The sequence below is a fragment of the Tympanuchus pallidicinctus genome, unplaced genomic scaffold (assembly GCF_026119805.1).
Source record: "Tympanuchus pallidicinctus isolate F22 unplaced genomic scaffold, pur_lepc_1.0 scaffold15, whole genome shotgun sequence".
NCBI classification, from domain to species: domain Eukaryota; kingdom Metazoa; phylum Chordata; class Aves; order Galliformes; family Phasianidae; genus Tympanuchus; species Tympanuchus pallidicinctus.
In genome coordinates this window covers 14,651,868-14,675,026 of record NW_026294669.1, presented here as the reverse complement: position 1 = coordinate 14,675,026, position 23,159 = coordinate 14,651,868, and the positions used below count along the sequence as shown (strand labels likewise).

Sequence of the window (23,159 nt, the reverse complement as noted above, 5' to 3'; positions counted from 1 at the left end):
CTGGCTCCAGCCTGGCCACGGTGGCGGTGCTGGCAGCAGGCATCTCCACTTTCGGTGGCTATTTTCAGGTGCTGGAGAGAAGCCGAGGAGCGATGAGATTGTCACCAAGGAGACCAGAAAACAGGGCCTGCTGCAGGCATGGGGGGCTGCAGGGAAAGCAGAGGGAAGGGCTTTCTGCAAGCCCCAGCCCCGTAGCGCCCCAGCCAAGCACCCACTGTGCCTTCACCACAGAAGGGGCCACCAGGTGTGATCAGACAGAGAGGGCACAAGAGCAGCCATGTGCAAAAGTTTAATGGAAATTCTTCAGAAATGAAGGGAAAAATAGAGAGCAGGAGAGCAGCACCCATCTGCAGTCCCCAGTGTGCACACTGCAGGGTACCACAGAGCCAACAGCAGTGAGGGGCTGCTCCCTCCCCAGCCCCACTGCAGCTGGGAGCCAGGCCAGGGCTTGGGGCAGCAGTGGGCAGAAACCAGAGGATGCGGGCACAAGTACTCAGATAGGATAAAAACCCACGGGCTGGAAGGCCCAAGCCCTGCTCCTTCCAAAAGAGCAGTGTTAGCTGGCCCTCCCCTGCCTTGGCCTGCAGTGAGAGGGGAGCAGACAACTTTGCTGGCTCTCTGGAGCTCAGGGTTAGTGCAAAGCAACACAGGCAAGGAGGGGTTCAACCCATACTGGTGAGGAAAGGAGAGAGGGAGGCGACGCCCAACTCAGCCAGATCCTACATAAGGAAACCATCATCACATCAGGCTTGAACAACAGCCACAAACCCAACTTGGCCAGGTTTTGCCATTTGTTTTAAAAACTGAGTCACACAGCTCTCTCCAGGAACAACCAACTGGAAAGTGTGCAGTGCAGGGAGCTTCACAGGACTTGTACTTGTGCTCCAGAGCCAGCTTCTGTCTCTTCCTTTGAGGTAGGTTGAGGTGCCCCCAGGGAGGGAAGGCAGCTGCCTGCTCACAGCACCAGGGCAGTGTCTGAGAGGCAGCCACCAGGTTTCTGGTCAGCTCCAACAGTGCATTTGTTGAGAGGTAAGCTCTGAGCAGGGCTGGGCTCCAGGCATCTCACAAGATCTCCACTGTTTGATGAGATGAGGTTGCTGCAAGAGAAATATTAGGGTCAGAGGTCGGCCTTTCCGACTGCATGAAAACCCAATGACATTCTGATCTGGGGACAAGATCTCTTCTCCCTTAACTCTAGAGGCCAGGTGTATGCCTGCACTCCACTTGGCTCGCTCAGAGGAACCACAGTCACGTATCAAGCTGCCCAGGCCAGTGGCACCCACCCTGCAGCCCAACTTCATTCAGTGAAGCTGGCAGAGCACAGCAGCCCCGCAAACCTTGCTGCTCCCCCAGCCCTACATTGGGGCAGAGCCTCTGCTCTCCATCAAGGTGGTGCAGGTCCCTGTGGGACACGTTTTGTCAGCACTCCTGGACCACAACAGCCACTTGCCACACAACACCCACACCAGCTGTTTTGGGGCCTTGCACCAACTGAGCAGGGCATACAGTGCCAAGGAGACAAGCCCAGTCTCGTAGACATTACACGAACCCTACCAGTTGCTCTCCATAAATGAGATGCTGGCCTCAGAGCCTATAAGCAAATCACTTTCTCTGTCCCCTGAAACAAAGCTGCTTTTCCTGTTTCCAGTTCTCTCTGGACACCAGTCCCAAAGCCACACTGTGCATATCCCAGCCAGGGAAAACTCACCCCAGCCTGTCCGGTTCCAGTTTGCTGAAGCCATTTGATTGAACACTGCTTTTCTGGAGGAAGAAGGACTTTGGCAGCGACCACTAGAGAAGGAGAGAAAGACAACCAAAAGGCTATTTAAGCTATGACAATATCCCCCAGCCTAACAGTGCACAGAGAACAGGCTGGGATCTGCTGTAGGCTGCCCTACTGTTCTTCAGCTCCAATTGCCTCACACTGCTGCGCATCATCACTGCCACCAGACTGTTCCCAGAATAGCAAACAGAGCAGTCTTCACTCCCTGCTTAATGAATCCCTCTGCTGCAAGTGGGAACAGAGCATCCTGAGGTCATAAGAGTGGATTTCTTCACTGGATCAGCCTGCTCTAAGGCACAGGAGTGACAGAAGGAGATTGTTCCCTTACCAAGGGGAATAAATGGCAGGCCAGATGCTAAATATGCCAGGCTGTGCCCATTGTGCCCAACCATTTTTGGATGCAAAGCGGTTGCAATTTGATCTACTGCACAGATTTTATATTAGTGTGGGAGACAGAGAAACGTGGGTTTTTCTAGACTGCTGGAGGCCTTAGCAGAGAGGGAAGAACAGCACGAACAGATAGGGCAGGAGGCACAGAAAGTGGAAAAAGCAGAAAGAGCTCCTGAATCAGACAACCCACAGATTCACAGACTCTCTACCCCTCTCTTCACAGCAACCTTTCCCTGGCTTATCCACAGCTATGCTCACCATCTGGGCCAAATCCGTCCCTGTCCCAGTGTGGTAGCCTTTGACACACCATTTCTTCAGTAGCTCCAGACCTGGGAGGTGACAGAACAGACAAGAAGCAAGAATGAATTGGGAAGCTCATAGACAGCTACATCTCCCCCAGCTTAGGGAACGCAAAAATGCTGCACAGAGTGAACTGACCATGCAGTAACAACTTGAATGTATGCCTGAGCCCCAGCAAACACAGGGTAAACTAAGGCCGTTCACGCTCTCTATGAGCAAACATTGCTGAATGCTAGCACGTGGGGTGATGCAGTGCCTGCCTTTCTCCCAGGGAGCCAGACACACCGAGCAGCAGGCTCAGCTACACAGGAAAACTGGGGCAGCACAGGATTTGCTGATTTGGACCAGACTGGCAGTCCCCTGTGCCTGGTGCCTGCCAACAGCAGCACCTAATTTGGGTTGCAGCGGTGAAAGTTCCTACAGTGCAGATATAGAGCAGCTTTGCAGTCACCAGTTCCTTTCCCAGAGGATGGCAGCTCAGGTAGCTTCCTCCAGGCACATCTACCAACTGCATCACCTCCTCCCTGCCCAGAAACATCCAGGCCAGACAGGCACACACAGCTCAATACAGGCTGAGACCTGGGCTCCACTCCTGACACAGATGAGGCTAAGGTGCCTTGAGATTCATGAACCAGCAGAGGAACCAGCCAGGAACTTGATGCTCTCCAGCTGGGGTTACCACGCTTTGCTATATGATACCAGCTCTAGCTATAGGAGGAACCCTTGCTTCCCAAACTGTGCTCCTTGGTGACCTTTCAGCACGCCCCAGGACCCTGGAAAAAAACCCATGTGTTGAGGATTGAGAGGAGCAGGACAGCTGGGCAGCGCTGCCCCAGCTCTGGGCACCAGACAAGGCTCTGAACTTACTGGCCAGGGAGAGATGAGGGCTGTGAGGAATGGATGTGAAAAGGAAGGGGGCAGAGGCTGGGTTTTGCTCATAGATAAAGGGCAGCAAAGGGGTAGTGCTGTTTGCTGGGCTGCCAGGAGGATGCTGGAGCACTAAGCCAGGGCTCAGTCCGAGTAGCAGAGCTCTGGGCAGCACTTCAGTGAAGACGATGACAGGGTCTTTCTTCCAAGTGACAGAAGAGCATCCAGAAAAGGCATTAGCAAGGCAAAGAATGACACATGCTGACAGCACAGCTGGAGAGGGCTGCAAGGTTATTATCTCTGTGAAAGACAGTTACTGACCCCTTTGATATTAGCTTAAATACCACTGAAGAGTGACAAAAGCTTTTCCTCCCAACCCCCCGCCCCATTTTTTTCTGTTTGAGGTTTTTTTTGGTGTTTTTTTTTTTGCTGTGCATTACATAAAGTGCTGACATTAGGAGCACATACAGTTGTATCAGTGGAGGGTTGGCTTCTTCCGAAACCTCTTCAGTTAAGGCAGGGGCTTGAAGGAAAGCCCTGAGCCACAGGCTCTGTGTTCTCTAACATCTTACACTACAACTCAGTTTTCTTTCCTGGACAGCCCCTCCTATTGCCCCAAGTAAGAAGGAAATGGTCTGCCCAGCAAACTTCACTACAAGATGCTTTTTGTTGGAATACAGAGGTGTCCTGGAGAAGTGGAGATAAGAGATAGATTTCTTGTATTTCAGAAAAACGCCCCTTTCTCCTGCATGCATGCTGGTGCTACTTCTTAGGTTAGAACACAGCAGCAGACACAGGGAACAGGCCTAATTTTGCCTTCACTTCACAAACCACCTGTAAGAGACAAACCCCAGTGACTCGAGCTGTTCCTTCCTCAAAAAAAGGCACAGGTATGGAATAAGAGGCTGGAGTTGTAGGGTGAAAGCAGAATCTATGCTGCTTTAGTTGAGAACTAAATATCCCAAGGATATCCCAAGGCATCTAGAAACGCTCGACTGTGCTGGTGAACTCAGCACCAGATCTATGATCAACTCAGAATAAGCTTTTCCTGACATTTGAAGCATTCTGAGAGGGGAACTAGCGTGGAGGCAGGCAGCTCCTTATCAAAATGCATAGGTCAGAAATCTCCCACGGCCTCAGGCAGGCAACTTGCCTGACTCAGGTAACTGTGCCAGCTCTCAGATGGCAGTTACCTTTGTGTTTATTCAAGTAGTACTTGAGCTCCCACTGGGTCACCAGGATGTTGAAGTAGCGAGGCTGCTCGAAGAAGCGCAGGTAGCGCGTGGAGATGTGGGTGGGAAACACCCGCTCAAACTGCCCACGCCGGGAATATTCATCCTCTGTCTCCACCAGGATGCGAACATCATCCGGAGTCAGGATGTCCAAGACAGAAGAATAAAAATCCTGCAGACCAGAGCGTCTCAGGGTCAGGGAGAAGCGAGTCACGTTTTTTCAGTTCCTTTTTCCACCTCCCCACTCTCCAAACCCTTTCAGGAAGAGGTCTCCACGAGTCTGAGATCTCCGGGACAAGGGCCACTTGCAAAATGAAGGAATCAGAACTCAGTGCTGACATCAGTGCTGCTGAAAACCCCACTTCTGCCACTACGACAGAGGCTGCACACAAGGGAAGTGTCCTAGCTAACCCTGTATGCAGTCAACTGACAAATGCAGTGAGAGCTGCACAGAGACATATGAGAAACAGGCAGTGTTCAGACCTTATTTGGGGACCAGTGGATATTGTCCCCCCATCAGCACATGTCCACTTCAATGCAAATATGAGTCATGGCAACAGTGGTTTAAGCAAACCTGACTTATTTCTGCAACCTTGCGACCTGCTGAAGCCCAGGTGCTCCCCACAACCTGGGTGTCTCCACACAGAGGTACAGTCAGGAAACGGGACTGAGACAAACATGGAATTGTTTGAGACAGTACTCTGGCAGTTTCGGTACCAGGGACTGTTGTGTCATACCTGGTCAGGTATCTTCTGTGTCAAGTAATAGGCCTTCTTCAACATCTCTGCTGTGAAACACTCAGGGGCTGGTCTGGGCTTCTCTTTTAAAGCACTGCCCTGACTAAGAACATAAAAAGACAGTAGAATATTTAAGTAATCAAAGCAAAGTCCCGATGTTGCAAGGCTCCTCTCAGCATGACACCTTAACGAAGATGTCATGAAAGAGAGAATGCTTCCTCCAAGGACTTCACTACTTCTGGGATCAGTGATGCATCCACAGCCTTATGCATCAGCATGGGATCCAGGTAGGATGTGAGCAAGGCAACAAGGGAGATCCTGCCAGCTCAGGTCCCACAGCACTCCTTCACTAAAAACATTAACAATCACCACCTACCCATATAGAATGAAAAAGGGCCAGAAAGGCACTGTGACCTGACTCAGAGCACTTGAAGCTGGACGGATCTTAGGTTTATATCCCACTCCAGATGCAGCTCCCTAACTACACTGTGCCTGGGTGTACTTCTACTCAGTACTGATTCTGTACAAGAAAGGGGAACACTGGGGGATTAAGCATTCATGCATTATCCAAGAATTCCCAATATTCAAATGCATCTCCAGCTCCACTTGCCATGGGAAACCTTGGTCTTTTGTATGTTCTGACCAGCAAGCATCTCAATTATTCTAAGCACCCAAATGACCCATTTGGGGATGCCAGAGGCAGAGATACTTGCCCAACACCTTTTAACACTTATATCAACACAGCTAACTTGTTCTGCTGCCATAAAGATTATTAGTAGAGCAGAGATCCAAACAGAGCCCTGAGGCTACACTGCATGGGTCTTGGGAACACAAAAATCTACTGGAATTATGCCCACATGCGAAAAAAAAAACAAAACAAAACAACACAGCCTCTCACATCCTTTCCAGGGCAGCAGATACAGTTAAGCAAGCCTGTTTCTGGATGCAGGAACTCTGGTAATGCATCATCTGAACCATGTTAAAGATCTGGTTAATCCTCTGCAGGTTCCTGCAAGGGCACCTGCCCTTCATCACCTCAGTCACAAGCTGCAAACGAGCCTGTGATCAAAGTGTCACAGATGGGCTGGTGAGAGCTCCCTGGACTGGAATGGGCCCATGCTCCAAGCCTCTCTCTCTGCTGAAGGCACAGAGCCGGAGGAGGGCGGGAGTCCCATCTTCTTTCATGCCCATCCATCACTGTGTGCTGGTGTTCAACCCAGCAAGCTGCCCCTTCAGTAGTGTACATATAGCAGCCACTCTGCTGCAGAGCAGGGCTGGTTCCTTTTCCCACAGCACAAGGTCTGAAACCAGTAAAAGCCAAAGCTGTGGTGAAACAGAAGGAAAAGGGGCCTGGGTGCACACACATTCAGAAATTAGCTTTATGCAAAAAAAGCTTCCCTTTTTTGCAAGACAAGACTGCACACCCACAACCATTGGTCTACCTCCTCTGACACCTGTAATTCTGTCTAAGGAACAGATTGCTCTACCCTTTGCAAAATAACAGGTGCTCCTCTTGCTCAAGTCAGCAGCATGTCAGCTCTGGGGGATGGGGTAAGCAGATCCAGCCCCAACACAGCCAGCCAGCCTTTGAAGCAGATGGAGAGGCAGTGCAGCTCAGCATCATGCTAGTTCTGGCAGGGGGAAGGAGGACTTGACTAACTGCAGAGCAAGCAGGAATTACAGTGGCCTACTCTCACTTCCAACTATGGACTTGTAAATCAGGCATAAATCCTTCCTTGAAGAGACTGCAGGAACCAGATACCCAGGGAATAATGCAAGTCCCTCAAACATCCAGCTGAAGAACTAGCAAGCACAGGCTCTTGACAGAATGGAAACCAGCATGTTGCTCTGACAGCAGCCCCCAAATGAAATCCTCCAAGAGAAAAGCCTGCTTTGCCTTTCTGCCCTGAAAGAGAATAGGGCTGACCTGCAGGTGAAATCAATTCTAGTCTGAGGTCTTGAGGCTACGCTGTCCATGCTGGGCAGAACAAAGCCAGCGAGGTTAAGCAGGTCCCGGATCATCTGGCCCTTGATGCTCACATCCAGAGGTGAATTGGAGTGAAGGCTAGAGGAAGAAAACACAGCAGTCTGAGTGCTAGAATGGAGGTTCTGAGCCTGAAGGCCCTGTGATCATTCCCTTTGGAGTGTTCCTCCAGCCAAAAATGGTTTGCTTCTCTTCCTCCACCCAGAGGGTTGCTGGAAATTGGCAAATCCATCTCTAGAGTCCAGCCTGCAATCCCTACTGTGTCTAGTTTATGCTCATCCAACTCTAGTAGGCAGGATAGGCTGTGTCCAGGCACACCACAGCTCCCAGCCCTGTCTGAATAGCTGAGACCACATGGCCAGGTGGAGCCAGGGAACAAGCAAGAGAGGAATGAATGGTGCGTGAGGCAGCAGAGCTGCCAAGCACTTCTGCCCACACAAAGAATTCTCTGCCGTCACCCATTCCTTACATGACACATTCTTCCTTGGTCTTTTTTTTTTTTAAATGTACTATTCCTTGGCTCTAGCTGAGGCATGCCCAGCACAGGTTTCTAAGCTACAGATGGATGCTGCTTTTGCAGACAGGAAGGACTTTGAATTCTGCAGGAATCAGGAGAGGGAGTCTTCAAAGCAGTTGTTCAGTGCAGGGGATATCACAGGCCAGATTTACTTTATGGTAAAAGAAAGGCTGTCATCCACCTCCACTGGCCCAGAGACAGACTTTGGGAGGAAAAGCTGCTTTACCTTGGGGAGATGTTGACCTCTAAGATCCAGGGCTTGAGGTTTTCATCCAGCATGATATCAAACCCAAAAAGCTCATGGCAACAGTACGGCCGCCGCACGTACATCTTCACCAGGCTGTTCACATACGGCTCAGATCTGCAAGCCAAGAGAAAATGCTCATTTCCAACAGACAGGCAGCAGAGCCCTGACTGCAGCACAGTGCCAACACAGAGTGCGCACAGCCACATGCTGTGGAGCGGATGGGCTGAAAGACCAAAGCAGGCCTGCAAGCTCCTGCTGCACTGCATTTGAATCCAGTATCAGATTCTGAGCAACCCCCCAAGCCAGGCCTCTGTCAGACAGGATCCACTTCTGAATAGAAGATTCAGCCAGCACCAAGGGACCTTTATTCTGAAGCATCCTGCACAAGTGGTGCAGTGGGTGCAAGCTGGCAGAGTGCCATGTATGCTGCACCCTCTTGGTCCTCCCCTCTGCACTGCAGGTGGATCCAGGAAGTATCAGGCCTATTCATGCCTTGCAGCTACAGCAGCAAGAACACAGCTAACAGGTCACAACAAAGGATTTAGAGAGACTGAAGCCAGCAGTGGTGGCAGCACTTAGATTAAGAGCCAGAGGACTAGACTGAGTGGGGCTGAAGAGCCAGAGGGGCCAGGAGTGCACTCCTCAGTCAGGAGCAGAGCAAGGGGCACCAAGACTCACGCAATTATGGTTTTGATAACGATGTCCTTAATCTTCTCCCAGATGGCCTCACTGTTAACTCCCTTCTGAGTCAAGTAATTCCAGAGAGCTTTGAGTGCCCTGGGAGACAGAAAGCAAAAGAGATTGTTTTGTGGCCCCTTGCTGCCCAGCCCTGCCCCGCCAGGGAAGTGAAAACAGCAATAGGGAGCCTTGGCAAGGCTTTTAGCAGGAAGCTAAGGGATGTATCTCCACTTTTCCTGACCACAGCTTCCTTCTGCCATTCTCAAACCGCTCTACTCCTGGTTGCAATTCTCCCCAGCCTGGCCCCTGTTCTTGCAGGACCAAGCTATCAGAACCATAAATCTGTCATAGACTTATCCCAGTACTGGAGTAGTAAGTCCCAAATTAGCACATGAGCATGGTACGTCAGCTCCAGATCTTCTCTTCCCTCCCCCTCTGTGTCCTTAGCAAACCTCCCCTTCTTGCAGGCCTTCCTCAGGAGTACTGCAAAGCAGCTCACCAAGAATCCATCAAGGCCCCCAAAAGCCATTTAGCTACAGCCATTCCACTGAAGCTTTGGGGGGTGGAGAATTTTTTTTTCCATAAATGTGGCAAGAAGGATGGTGGGGGAAGAGTGTTTGTGCTTTTGTAGGAGTTTCCCACACCACACCAAGCGCTGCAAGTTTCCCTGACGCTGAGCCAGGGATGCTCAGATGTTGCTTAAATGAGACTGTGTGGCTAATAGCCAGGAATCCAAAGGTCAGGCCTCCTGCATACAAGACGGAGTTGATTACAGCCACTCATCTTTAATGTGGGAGCACTCAGTTTTGACTTGCATGGTGGTACCAAAAAACAGATGAACGCAGTCCCACAGGATTTCAAATGCTGGGAGACAGCAGACCCTTCTCAATGTACCCACAGAGGAACTGTGCCGAGCAGCAGATCCAGGCAATGCAATTTTATTTTACCAAATCATTCTCCACAGCTCCCTTTGAAGTGAAAAAGACCAGCCCAGGCCCACAAATTGAGAACTCTATCCTGCACTATTTTTAAGAGTTTAAACATCACTGTGGAATCAGAGACAAGTGCCTAACTACTTGGATCAGTCCACCTATAGGACAGCAGGGAACAAACTTTTGCAAGACTGCAGCCTTCTTCTGAAGTGACCAGAAACAGAACCACTGCTTCTCAACACCATAACCTGATAATTGGAATCACTCTGCTGTCCCCATTTCCCCTGGCAGGAGCAGATGATACTGAAGTTTTGGGTACCTTCCAGTTTTGGGTAGTAATACTAAAAAGGGCTGATTTAACAGAGAACAGATAGAGCTGACCCTGTGAACTGAAAGTTCCCCCCTCACAGCACCTACCACTTGTGTCCCTGGCAAGCAGTCTCATCCAAGTTGGACTTGTATTCAGTGTTCTTCTTGTTCACACTGTAATTGGTCAAGTGCACGAACTTGTTGCTGAGGCTCTTCATTGAAGAGGAGTACCTAGAGGAAATGGTAGCAGCACAAACAGTCTGAGCTTAAACAGGTTGCCTCCAGACCCATGGTGCAAGGAGCTCTGTTCTCATCACCTTTCTGTTTGGCTGCACACCAACTCTGCTGCTGCCCTTTCCCAGAGAGCCTGGAACAAGGCTGCCTCCACAATTTCCGTCCCCACAGACCCAGAGCTGGGAGGACAAAGGAAGAGATGCAGAACAGGCTGCCCTGAGACTGAGGGATGCAATCCCACCCTCAAAGTCATAGAAGTAGACCAGAGCATCACTGGGCAAAAGCAGTGATGGTACTACAGCAGCACAAGGCAATACAGTCAAAACTGGATGAAACATCTAAATTTCCAATGCATCCACTTGAAGCACAGACTGCATTTCAAGCAATGCTTTACCCTGATCTGATCCTGACTTGAAAAGGTGGATGCACAAAACATCCTCTCACATTTCCTTTCACCTGCAATGAACCTGTGCGTTTCAAGACTGCTTATTCAGCAGCAAGAAGAGCTTCAGAAGCAAGCTAGAGCTCTGAGCATCCACCATACAGTGTGACTGCCTCCTGCCCAAGCTGAGGTGCCACTGCCACAAGTGGCTGATCAAAGAAGATCCCCCGTACCACTGTTGTACAACTTACTTGCAGCTAGCAAAGCGAACCAATCCATCCTTGAACAGGTAGACCCTGAGGGGATCGTAACAAGTGACATACACATAAATCCTCAGGTCGAATTTCCTCCCATCAATGAGGTAGGGTTTGTGCAGATATCTGCAAAAGAAGCAAGCACCAGCAGAGTTACCATTTCTGCATGGAACAGCACCTCTTGGCCCCACCTCAGAAGGCAAAAACAGCAATCAACTTGGAGAGCAGGTGAAATTCTTTTGCATAGCATTTCCAATCTTAGTATAATGCAGTGAAAATGAGAGCCAGGAAAGCTCTCCCACAGTTTACACCCAAAACCTTAAAATCTTACAGAGAAATAGCAGCATCCCTGTAAACCCAGCTACAGCTGACAGAACCACACTTTCAGCAGCACCACTGTGCTCGGCCTGCAGAGGTGTCCAGACGCAAACCAGATGCTTCTGCTTTGCTGGGTAGTGACAACTGTCCAGATCTGGTCTGAGATGAGACAGTAAGAGGTCCCAGGCTGCCTGTCAACTTTGCTTTCTTTTGCTCACCTCTGTACCAGCAGCGGCCTTCTTTTGGGTAGCTGGCTCCATTTGTGGATAACCTGGATGCCAATGCCCCTTGCTGATGCTGGCTGCAAAACAAACAAGAACAGATCAGATCTCCTCCTGGCAGCTACGTTGGGATAAGGTGCCGAGTGCTTCTTTTCCCTTACTGGTTTCACAATCCATTTCTGGCGGCTAGCTCCTTCCTCCCACGCTTTCCTGAGTAATTTGATGTCTTGGGGCAGGATGAAGGACTGGGGGAAGAAATTAAACTCCTTCTTCCCACAACGAGTCTGCATCTTCAACAGGTTGCGCCACAGACGGTCCTTTCTCCCAATTTGAAATGAACCAGGGAAGTGGTTTAGCTGAAAAGGAACCCAGATCCTGTGAGATGCTCCTGCCTCTCCACGTCACTCCCTGGCCAGGGAATACATCCTCTCTGAACCCAGCAATGACTCAACTCTGTCACTGGAACGATTACTTCGAACAACAATAACTGTGGTTAGACAAAGCCACAAGTGAAGACAGCTTAAGTACAGCCTTGGTGTGTACAGGATTCATGCTCACAGCAGAGATGTTCACCCAGTTCCCATGTGTGCCTGCCTCTTGCACTCATCTCCCAGAACAGAAATACCAGCTGCCACACAGCTAAAGTGACACCACAAGGACAGCCTGCACAGCCAACACCTGGCCCTGAGGGGAAGGCACCCAAAATGCTCCCAGCACTCTCTCCACACACATAAAGGAAGTCAGCACAATACATCTCCTACCTTCTGGTGCTCCCTGATGGCTCTGAAGCCGGGGGACTTCATGTGGTGGCCCCAACAACCCAGCCAGTCATTGCTTTCTACAGGAAAAACAATAGTCCATAACTGAGTACCCTGCCACACACAACACCCTCTCAACCCAAAAACATCCCCTCCCTTTCCTGGAGCTAGTAGAAGGGTGCCAGGGATAGTGCACAGCAAGAACACAAAGCAGTCACACTAGCACTGCAAAACTGCCAAGCCAAGAGCTGTGAGAGGGATCCAGTTAACCAGGGGGGGGTCATCTGCCCACAAGGACTGGTGCAAGGATCTGGGCAGAGAGAGAGCGAAAGAAACATTTAATCCTCGAACACCCTTACCTTCCTGTTTTCCAGCAGGAGAGCGAAGCAGTTAGCTAATCAGCTCTGCCCTGCAGAGGGATGTGTAGGATTGCGAGATATTCTACGCTTTGGTCTGCCCTACATGTCTCATTACAGCCTCAAAATGAACTGAGCAGAGGTCTCCTGATACACAGAAAAGCTCTGTTAATAGCATTAGGAGATCATATACCAGAGTATGGATCACAGCTGTGAACGCTCAGAGTGTCCCCAGCCCGCCCCGACACGTCTCTCCTGTAGCAAGATACCAACTCCGTGAATTCCCCACTTACAGTCAGAGTGAAGGACAGTTTCTTCTTCAGTACACGAGCACAAGGGACAGCGGTGCTGGTGCAGGCACTAGAGGAGCGTTAGCTGCCTCAGAGTGCCAGCACCACCTAGAGGCACAGCTTAAGAAAGCCAAAGGGCAGCTCTACTGCCCCACATACTGCCCCAAATGGGCAAGGAATACGTCCTTCTGGTTCATGCTACTGACAAGCCAAGAGGGAGACTGGGCTCTGCCCGGACTCCAAAAGTCCATGTATTTCAGGCTGGACAGGCAGAAGCAGGAACACAGCATCCTGCAGTGCCTATCTCTCTCCTGTTCTGCTCTTCACAGGCAGTCTGCCTTCTCACACCCACGAGCTAGAGGCGAGGGAGGACACGATGTATCAGATGATGCCAGCCTCCCACAACTTACTTTTGCTGACTCTGAAGTGAGATCTGCTAATGGTTTGCTTCACAATATTCGGCGTGACCGTGCACATTTTCCATCGCAGCAGCTTCCTTTGCTCCCAAGGCAGCTTTTCCACTAAGACGACAAAAAGTGAAGGACAAAAAGAAACCAAACACAATACCTTGATTAGATACAGCACTTCCTACGTTCTGCTGCACAGCCACTGGGCCTGCAGGGAGGGTATGTAATCCTCTTTGCAGAACTGGCATGTGAGAGAAGGCACAATGGCCAGAGGAGATCCAGGATGCTGGAATATGGCATGGCAACACATCCCAGCTCACCTCTCTCATCACGAGTGCTGAAGTAGATGGTTGGAGGCACATTAGGGAATAAACTGCAGACAAGAGCGGGTTTGAGCACTTTCTCCTGATCCTCAGTGGGCTGGTCCAGGCACTCGAGGCATTTCCTAAGAGAAACAAAGAAGGAGGCAGCTGAATAAAGGTAAAAACAGCATGGGGAGCACCTACACGTGTAGTCACACAGAGGCTGGCTTACATCTCAACATCCATAAATGCATATGTATGCTCAGAGACCATACTGTCCGTAATTGCCACAAAGCAAGGAAATGAGCTTCTGGTGCCTTTGCAAAAATATATTTAAAGGAGGGCAGTAAATGCAGTGACAAGGGGATGACAGTGCCACAGACAGGAGACGGGGCAAAAACTGCTTGCCAGGCAGGAAACAAGAAGAGAGTCCTCAAGAGGAGGTTACAACCCCAAAAGGGCCGCTGACAATCAAGGAACCTACAATGAATCAATAGTGCAAGAAACTGGAAACAGCAGACAAAAATGGAGCCACATCACACTGATGAGAGTGTCCTGCACTGCCCTTTGCCTCACTGAAGACAAAATGCAACAGTGGAGCTGGAGATCAGAGAAAGGAAGAGAAGAGCCTGGAGGGAAGCTGGGATGTTTCATAAGTGTTTATTTCTATACGGTCATTTTTTTCAATACCAGAATTGGTAATTAAAAGTTATTAAACAGCAATAAATCACATCGATCGTAATTCCTTGGCACAAATCTTGTTTTAGTCCACAGCAGATCAGATGGCTCCACAAAGAGCCTTGATCCTGCTATCAGGAATTTGCATCACTGTAATGTGGTACAAGCAGTGGGCGTAAAAGCCAGTAACCAGTCTGCAGAGACAAGGGGTGGAGTTTGCAACAAATAAGCGTGCCAAGCATTATCTCCTCCTGTGTTTTGCAGGGAGCTTGTTACAAAACAAACCCTATAACCTGGTCCACAGGAATATGGGCTAGAGATTGTAACACAGATACCTTTAAGTTGTCATAACCCTCTTGGTTTTGGCATTTTTCAAGGGAGGAAGACGGAGTTTTATTGAACGTACATACATCATCTTACCATGTCAAACCCTAGACAAAGCAGTTTTCTGAGAGAAAGCACAGCATTAATAAATACATCTATTGCTACATACGTGTATCACACATACAATCATAGAATGGTCTGGGTTGGAAGGAACCCTTAAGATCACCTGTCTCCAACGCCCTGCTATAGGCAGGGACATCTCCCACTGGACCGGGTTGCTCAAAGGCCCATCCAGGCTGGCCCTGAATGCTTCCAGGGAGGAGGCACGATGATGCTAAAAGTAGAGCATGTAACGAATGTTGCAGAAGCAAGGGCTGGAATGCGTGAGGCATCATTGGTGGCAGTTTGGTAGCGGGTGCAGTGACTTCTGGAAGAAGGTGAAGGACTGCCCAGTACTGCAGGTCTGACTGCATGCAGTGAAGGAAGTAAGGATGAAGGAGAAGCAAAAGAAGTCAGTGTGTTAGCATTCCTTTATCTCCTCCACCACAGTTGCAAAGAGCAGCACTGCAGCATGACCAAGGACAGAACCCACAAAGGTCTGCCAGGAATCAGAGGCAGGGCTCGGATGACCACAGGCTGACCAAACCACGGCCAAAGAAACCTCTTTCCAAAAGCTAAAGAAAAACCCAGGCTGTGGTCTTGTTTCTAGGATGCAGTGCTGAGACACAAGACTCCACAAGCTGTTTGCATCTCTGGACCCAGGATGCCTCCATTCTGCTTCATCTGCACAGAAATGACACTGCAAGATCCAATAAACACTGTAATCCAATAAACCTAACCCAGCAACTGCCTGTGGCAGTGAAATTAAGACCCCTGTTTTGCTGTGGTGGATGTACCCTCAACACTCTACAGGCTGCTGTCCATAGCTTTGGTCTTCAGGAAGCTAATTCTGGTTGGGAAGCTGGCTGCCATCCTCACTCTATTCCCTCACATGCTACACCTCTTTTCTGCCACCAAGAAGACAAAAATGCCAAGCTGCAGTGCATTATTTAGAGCTACTAACCTGGATACAAGAGCCACAGAGTCATTAGATGACATGCCAGTGACAGAGGAAGCATCCGAGTCACCTGCAGAAGGGAAGAGAAAAAACAAATGGTTCTGTGGACAGACTCTTCACAGCTGCTCCAAGTTCTTGAATCCTAAATTTCACCCACTAACCCACTATGAAGACTGGGGCAAAAGTAGAACCAACAGCCCTTCACACAGACTGGAGCGGGGCAAGTTTAAACCCTATTCCATTCCTCAGAGGAACCTCCACAACTTCTCCTTACTGCTAGATTGATTTTGACTTCCACACAATCTCTAGGTCATCCCAAAATGACAGCAAGAACGTAGGACAGTGTGCAGTCACAGCTTTCCTGCTGTGCACACACCTAACTCCCAGACAGCCCCTGCACACACCAAGGTGCAGAGCTCAGCTCCCCCTGGGGAATGGGCACTCACTGTTCTCTTCCTCCTCCAGACTGCAGCTCTCATCCAGGCCACCAGGAAGTTCTTCCTCCACATCGTCCTGGGGATGGCTCAGCTCCAGCAGTGACTCCCCAGCAGCAACACTGCGATAAAGGACATCACATTAGAGAGTGGTAAATACTTTCTAAACCCAAAACATCTAGAAGCCCACAGTGCTGCTCCATATTCTCTTTGTCCTACATTGATGCCACATTCCTTCAGGAATGCACACTTTCGCCCAGGGAAAGCTTTGTTGGAGCTGGCCTGACAGCAACCTTCACTCAAAACACATGCAGAGCCTGACAAGCAGTGCTCCACCACGCTTCCATGCTGTGGCTGAAAAAGTAGATGAGAGGGCTCAGAGGCACCAAGGGCCTGTGTGACCTGGAATAGCAGAAAGGCTCCTCCTGTAATAGGATGTTTCACATGGGTTTGTTCACATACGCAGTCACCCCTGCACTGCCCTAAGTATAGCCTTTTCCAACACAATCCCAGAAGAAAGCCAGTCCAACCCCACCTCCCCACAGCCTCTCTCATTCCCCATGCTCTACTCACTCAGGCTTTTCTGGGAGCATTGCGTGGGCACACTTCTCCTTTTTCTCCAGCTGGATGCTGGACATCTGAGTGGCCACTTCAGAAATGGCAGCAAGCTGCTGAGGCTCTGCTCTGGCTCCCTGCTCACTGCCACGCAGGGTCAGCGTGTTTGTGAGCCGGCAGTTGGAGCTGCGGTCAGGAGAGCTGGCGCGGGAGGCCAGGAGATGAACGCTGATCCGTTTAGTGCACACGACAGCACCATCGGAGCCTATAAGGCCTGAGTTACCATTAAGATGATGGCTGCCCGTCTCCAAGTTTGGGGGAGCAATGGTCTCCTCTGAAGTGACGCGTGCCATGATGCGATGCCCTGATCTGTCCCTGTTGGACAAGGCACCTGCATTCCTAAGGCCAGAGCTTTTAACTTCGTATCCGAAGCCACTGCAGGTGGCAGTCTGTCCGACCAGCTGCTGCACAGCTGCCGTGAGGCTGATCTTGGGTTCTGCCTCATACAAGCTGTATGCTTTCCTCTCAGTGTCCCCCAGTGGCCAAGAGCACCACTCGTTCCTAAGGGTCACACTGTTGGGCACGAGGGTCAGGGAGGAGGCAGAGATTTGTTCCTGGTCACTGCTTTGCACTGCAGGGCTGCGGGGGAAGCAGTCTCCATCAGTCCTGGAGCGTGGCCATGAGATGGTGGGAAAACTGGTGGTGTTCTTCAGCTTCTTCATTTCCGGTGACTGCAGCAAAGGCACTTTAGCACTGCTTGGCTGTAGGAAGGAATTGCTGTGGAGCACTGGTCTGCAGGAACTGGAAGCCTGCTGAGGGCAAGCTGAGCCCAAGCTGAGGGCAGAGCCTTTCAGCCCAGACCCTGCATGCTCCTCAGGCAGCACAGGTGGCAGGCATGGCTCCATCATCAAGGAAGACATTGCCCTTCCTGGGGCAGAGCTGGTGTCCTGGGGGCTCCAAAAAGGAAAGTGGTAGGGTTTGGCTCTCAGGCAGGAGCGCTGGTAGAGCAGCGTGCTCCCACACAGCTCCGGGCAGGGCTGGGAGCTTTCAATGGGATGCGATGGGCACGGTGCTGGCGGGTACAAGAAGCATGACTGTTGCAAAGGGATCCCTGAGGGCAGCGGGCTGAGATCCTGGTGGGCATTCACATGCTGCCTCTCCAAAGCCCAGATGGGTTTCGCATGCTGCTGAGGGGCGAGGCACCACGCTCTGCGCTGTCGCTCTGCTGCAAGGGAGTCTGTCCCGAGGCCAAAGCTCTCCTCCTGTCTGGGGCCCAGGTTATTGCGTTGTGGTCCTGCTGAGGCCATGTAGAGCCATAGCATGAGGCAAGAGCAAATCTGTAATCCACTGCAGCACCTTCACTGACCTGAAACAAGATGACTACATGAAACACAGTGACTTGAGCAGCACACCTGCTTTCCTCCTTATCGCCACAGCAAAGCTGGCCTCTTACAGGATGTCTCTGCACCACTGCACTTAAAGCGCCAGGCCCAACTGCTGCCAGGAGGGCACCAAGTGGCATCAAAACCCATGTCCCTCCCTCTGCCAAGGCTTCCCAAAGGTCTCTCTGGACCAGATCACAGCAAAGAAAGTGTTGGCATCTCACTTGACACCAGAGGACACGAAGGACAACTTACAAAGGGTCCCGGGAAAACTCCTGTGCACACAAAAGCTTTGACTTTGTGAAAGCAAAGGTTGCCCTGGCTGCCACAACTAGCCTGGCAAGGCAAGGCAGCTCTCCTGGCTCCACAGCAGCCCCCATACATTTCTTGTTTTTCTCCTTTCCTTAAGGCTCCAGCTCCCAAGGTCACACAGTTTAGCAAGAACCTCAGCCTTCACTTTGACAATGAATAAGTTTCTCGCTTTGGTAACTCCACAGAAACAGCCCAGGAGTGAGAAGGCTGCAAACAGAAAACACAGGGCTCTTCCAACACCATCACCTGTGCCAGACACAGACTGCCTGCACTGCACATGCATTCTCTTTAATCGTGGTCCTACAGAAAATACTCTTAGAAGGAGCAGCCAGCAGACCTGAATGCTGCACAGCACTTGGTGCCCTAAATCCTCCTCAAACAATTGCACTGCACCTGTATGATTCTTTTGCCTGGGGAGAAGAGAGAGAAAACAAAGCACGTGCCAGATATTTGCCTTGCTTTAACTCATGCCTGGAGGGCCCCCTGGATACAGCCACGATAAGAAATTGCTTTCAAGCTTAATGAAAAACACACCCAAAAAAAGCAGTGAAAGGTAAGCAAGGCATTAACCAACCCCCCACTCCCTTCATTGTCTTGCAGTGCACACACACTCCTTTGTCACCTGAAAATCAAGCGTGGGCTGCAGCACTTGAAATGTAGCTCCCAGACCAGAAGTGCTGCTCTGCAGCACCATGAGAACAGTTCAGGTCCACCAAAGGGCTGGGTCAGGCTCGCCCCTACCCTGCACACACTCCCAGTCTCTCATACATGCTCAGAGCAGGCCAACAGCATCCCAACCAGATGCTGTATGAGATGGAAATATCCTGCACAGGATGTTAAGGAGCCACTACCCTGTCAGGATGTACAGAAAGTCTCAGCTCCGCTCCACGCTCAGAGCTGTGGATGAGCTGCACCACCTTCAGAAGGCAGCAGGGGCACCACCAGGATCCCGCTAACCTGGGGATGCTTCGTTCTGGCCCCACAAACACACCACTACTCACCAAAACACTCCTGCAGGAGCTGCACATGCCCTCCAGAACTGGGTCATGCCGTGTCACCCGATCGGTGAGCAGCGAGCAGCCCGGCCGTGTTGTGACATTCACAGCAATTAGCACAGGGCAAGGAGGCTGTGCTCAGACACTGCCACCTGCTTGGCTCGAGTTCCCCAAGTAAACAAGTATTGGAGCTTGGCACCTGCATGCCCAGCCAAACAAGCACACCCAAACCCCAAAGCGACCCCAGCGCACCAGGAAAATAGACATGAAATCCTAAAATTAAAATACCAAGAGGTTAACGGAGGCATCCCCCGTGTCCTGGCCTGCAGGGGACTCTTTCTGAGAGGTCACCGTGCCTTGCTGGCAGCTTGGCCACGTGTGACCACCCAGCGGGAGCCACCTGTGCTTTATCCCTCCAGGCTTTGCAGCTATGCCCACCTCATCTCACTATAAAAATAAAAGCGATTTGCCCTGATAGAGATGTAACAAGGGATTTGGAGTGCACCAGAGGCTTACATACGGTGGTACAGCAGCTGCAGGACAAGGAGATGCATCAATCTGATAGGGAAGAGGCTTGCTAGGCCCAGAAACAACGCCCAAGCAATGGGCATTGAGTGCCTCCCTAGAATTCCTCCACTTTGGGTGACCTTAGAGACAGCTCAGTGAGGCATCCAGAAGAAGCAGAGGAGATGCAAGCATTCTCAGGTGCCAGGCAACGGACACCACAGGACAGCAGCTGCCGCAGCCCCATGGCTTCAGACAGCCACCACATCACCACTGGGTGCCCTTCACTGAGATTTCTCCTTTCTGCTTCACTCACCTCTGCCTCTGGCAGGGGTCTGGCCAGGAAGGTCAAAGGGCAGCAGTCCCCACTGGCACTCACAACAGCAGTACAACAACATTTGGAAGTTTTATTGTGGAAACATGAGCTGGGAAAAGCCCTGCTCCGCTCCCAGGGTGAATTGGCAGGGCTGGAAGTCCAACCCAAACATCATTACTGGTAATTAATGGATTTTGGCTTGGGCTTATTGACACACAATAAATAAAGAGGCTAAGGTTGTCACATTATGGTGACTGCAGAGCTGCACCTGCTCACAGTTATTCAGCTAGCACCTTTTATTACCACACAGCCTGCTTGGGACGTCAGCTGGAGCGCAGCCACAGCCCTGACGACTCTCACACTGCAGGGACCACCACAAGCCCCTGCCCTGTGTACCCCACTGAGAGGCAGCAGGGGAGCAGAGCTCCTCCAGCTCTACCCTTGCTGGGCTCCTAGCAGAGCTGCTTCCAGAGAAAGGATGAGCCCCAAAGAGCCCAGGAGCAAAGCAAGCCTCTGACACGTGAGTTTAAGCAGGAAGGTTATTTTAAACTCAGCTGTGGTGACACACTTAAAATAACAAGAGCTTGCAAATGCATGGGCTGTGAGCTGACCTGATAACGTGCTGTCAGCCTCATGCATCCAAAAGTCACAGGAGTGGAAAGGAAACAAAGTCAGATATGTGTGATCTGGTGTTATTTTCTATGTCACGCTTTCAGCCTTGCTCTTTACAGTCAGAAAGGATCAAGTTTTTTAATAAGGGAGATCTGAGGTCACACCACATCCCTCACTTGAAGCTTTACAGCATTCCATTAATGCCTGAACAAGAGAGTTAACAACAATACAACACAAACAGGATTTAAAGCCAATACCCCTTTCATAAGGACCTATTCAGCTTAAAAAAAAATTACAGCTTTCAACAGAATCAAGCACTGTGACTTACTGTGCGTGCCTGAGCTCCTGGTATGCCCAGTAACAAGACACAAACTCATGTTTCAACAGCATGGAAACCACCCTCATTTAGGTGAGCTCCAAGAAAGAAGCAGCCCCAAACTCAGCATGGAGTTGCACAACACCATACACAAACACATCAGGCCACCCGTGAGCTCCAGGAGAAGAGGATGGGATGCTGCTGCCAGCCATGAAAGCAAGTGTGCAAGGACAAGGAGGCTTAGAGACAGCTCAGCTGCCCCAGGAACGCCCATGGGACAGCTGTCCTCTTCTGGGTGCAAAACTAAAGGCGTGGGGCAATGAGCAATTCCTCCCCTATTCAATGCAGACTGCAAGATACCGAAGTTTGCATTTGGCCACTCCGGTCAAGGAGAGACACCAGGGAGAAACCAGATGTGGTTTGGATGTGTCAGCAAATTCCACCTGCATCCAGGGATTGCTTGTATGCTGAGGCTGTTCACTTCCATTGAACAGCTGTGACTTTCAATTCCACACTTAAGAGAAACTGCGAGAAGGGCACTGCTCCCCAAAGCAAGGCAGGCAGCCATACAGGCAGCAGGAACCAAACCAAGAGCTGGGGCCCAGCCAGGGCCTCACCCCAGGGCACAAGCAAGCAGCTGCTCCCTGCACAGGCTGGGGCCTCCACGCTGCACTGGACGACAAGGGCTGAGCTGCCTGAGTCACAGGGGACTTTGCACGTTTCTCACTGCTTTCAGGACATCAGCGCATGGTGCCAGATGAGGCGAGGGACTTCAGCATGATTAGGCAGAAAAGCTGTGGCATCATCACAGAGGGAAAGCTGAAATAACAGAGGGCTGAACTCCATGCTAACAGGACACTGTAGGCTGACCATTCTGTGAGCGCAGCGGCAATGACAGAGAACAAAAAGTCCTGAACGTGGAGCAAAACTGCTAGCAAGCAGCAAGGCTGCCACCCTGCCCCAGCTCTAAGGGCTGGGCAAGGCATTTCCCTGAGCCTTCATAGCAACCTCTTGGTATTGATAGGACAGAGATTCCCTGCCAACAGTCCCCAGGCCACCAATGGGGGTCAGTGACAGAAAAGCACAGAATTCTGTATTTTCTCATCAGTGAAGCTGGAAAGTCCCTGCCCTAAATCATACCTCCTCAGCTGCTAGTCGATGATATGATGAGAGTGTGGAAATGAATCTGGGTTAAAAATAGGCAGTTAGAACATGCAGCATTTCACAGCCTTGACAGTTACAATGAAAAGGTCCAGAGCACCTTCCTGCAGACCCCGGCAGAACAAGCTGATGGGACAGCACTCTCCATCCAGCTTCACAGTGGGAGGAACAGCAGGAGAGAGCAGCACAGGTCGCTCTGCTCTCACACTGCCTGGCTGCGCCCAGTCTGGGGCACAGAAACATCATAAGCATGGAAGTTTCGTGGTGAGTGGTGCAAGTATAAAATAACAGCAAACAAGGAAACAAGAACTGTGAATTAGTTCAACACACACCAATTCTTTGTCCAGCCTCTTTTCTTAGTATATTTTGGATAATTAAAAAAAAAAAAAAAAAAGCCCCGGGTATATGATGAAGACCCTTCCCAGTCGAAATCGGAGCTTCAGCACTCCTAGAAGAAACACATTCTGCAATCACCTCACCCCACACGGTTGCCTCGCAGAAGCAGAGTTGCCCGCGTTGAAGACACGGGGAGAGGTAGAGGTTCAAGTGGGGAAGCAGCCCGCAAACAACCCCAGAGCGGTGGTGCCGGAGGGCCGGGGCTCCAGGCACAGCACGTGCCGGGCCGGGACACGCGGCAGCGCAGCCCGCAGGCGCACTTCCAGCCACGTGCAGAGAGGGCCGCGCCTCAGCCCTCCCGGCCGCCCGCAGCACAGCGGGGCCCCGCCGAGCCCCGGGGCGGGCCGCGATGGAGGCCTCTCCCGGGGGGAGGCCTTAAAGCGGGAGCCCCGGCGATAAAGGAGATCGGGAGCGAGGAGGCTCCCGCGGGGACCCGCTCCTCACCGGAAAACGGGGTGCGGGGGGTTCGGCCCGTACTCACCGCCCGCCGCGCCCCGACCCGCACCGCCCGCGAACGGCCCGCCGTTACCATGGGGATCCCGGCCGGCGCCGCGCTGCCACGTGACCGCGCATCCCGGCAGCCCCGCGGGCGGCGGGCAGGACTACAACTCCCGACGTA

At 51.2% G+C, this 23,159-nt stretch overlaps 1 protein-coding gene across 3 annotated transcripts; it reads right to left on the bottom strand.

Moving 5' to 3' along the window:
* Positions 1-274: 274 nt before the first annotated feature.
* On the bottom strand, positions 275-23,156 carry TTLL4 (tubulin tyrosine ligase like 4). 3 transcript variants are annotated; one of them, XM_052676266.1, is made up of 19 exons: positions 23,070-23,156; positions 16,565-17,912; positions 16,004-16,113; positions 15,564-15,627; positions 13,517-13,641; positions 13,200-13,310; positions 12,147-12,223; positions 11,547-11,741; positions 11,383-11,465; positions 10,844-10,972; positions 10,085-10,207; positions 8,736-8,834; positions 8,037-8,171; positions 7,237-7,374; positions 5,310-5,412; positions 4,534-4,744; positions 2,432-2,502; positions 1,709-1,791; positions 275-1,097 (listed from the first exon to the last, which is right to left on the bottom strand). In XM_052676266.1, exons 2-19 carry the CDS (start codon positions 17,866-17,868, stop codon positions 956-958), a joined length of 3,303 nt encoding a protein of 1,100 aa, XP_052532226.1. In that variant the 5' UTR covers positions 17,869-17,912; positions 23,070-23,156; the 3' UTR covers positions 275-955. The 3 variants fall into 3 exon arrangements, with proteins under 3 accessions (XP_052532226.1, XP_052532225.1, XP_052532227.1); XM_052676265.1 differs by having other exon boundaries at positions 23,022-23,092; XM_052676267.1 differs by lacking the exon at positions 23,070-23,156 and adding an exon at positions 19,242-19,264.
* Between the last annotated feature and the right edge of the window lie 3 nt (positions 23,157-23,159).

Bases quoted from the DNA above. Each gene is read 5' to 3' on its own strand.
- TTLL4 (XM_052676266.1), bottom strand. From the start codon at position 17,868: ATGCTATGGCTCTACATGGCCTCAGCAGGACCACAACGCAATAACCTG. The intron at 1,792-2,431 runs GTGAGCATAGCT...CTCCTTCTCTAG, and splicing joins GGACGGATTTGGCCCAGATG to TGGTCGCTGCCAAAGTCCTT. The intron at 1,098-1,708 runs GTGAGTTTTCCC...TTTCTCTTGCAG, and splicing joins CTGGAACCGGACAGGCTGGG to CAACCTCATCTCATCAAACA.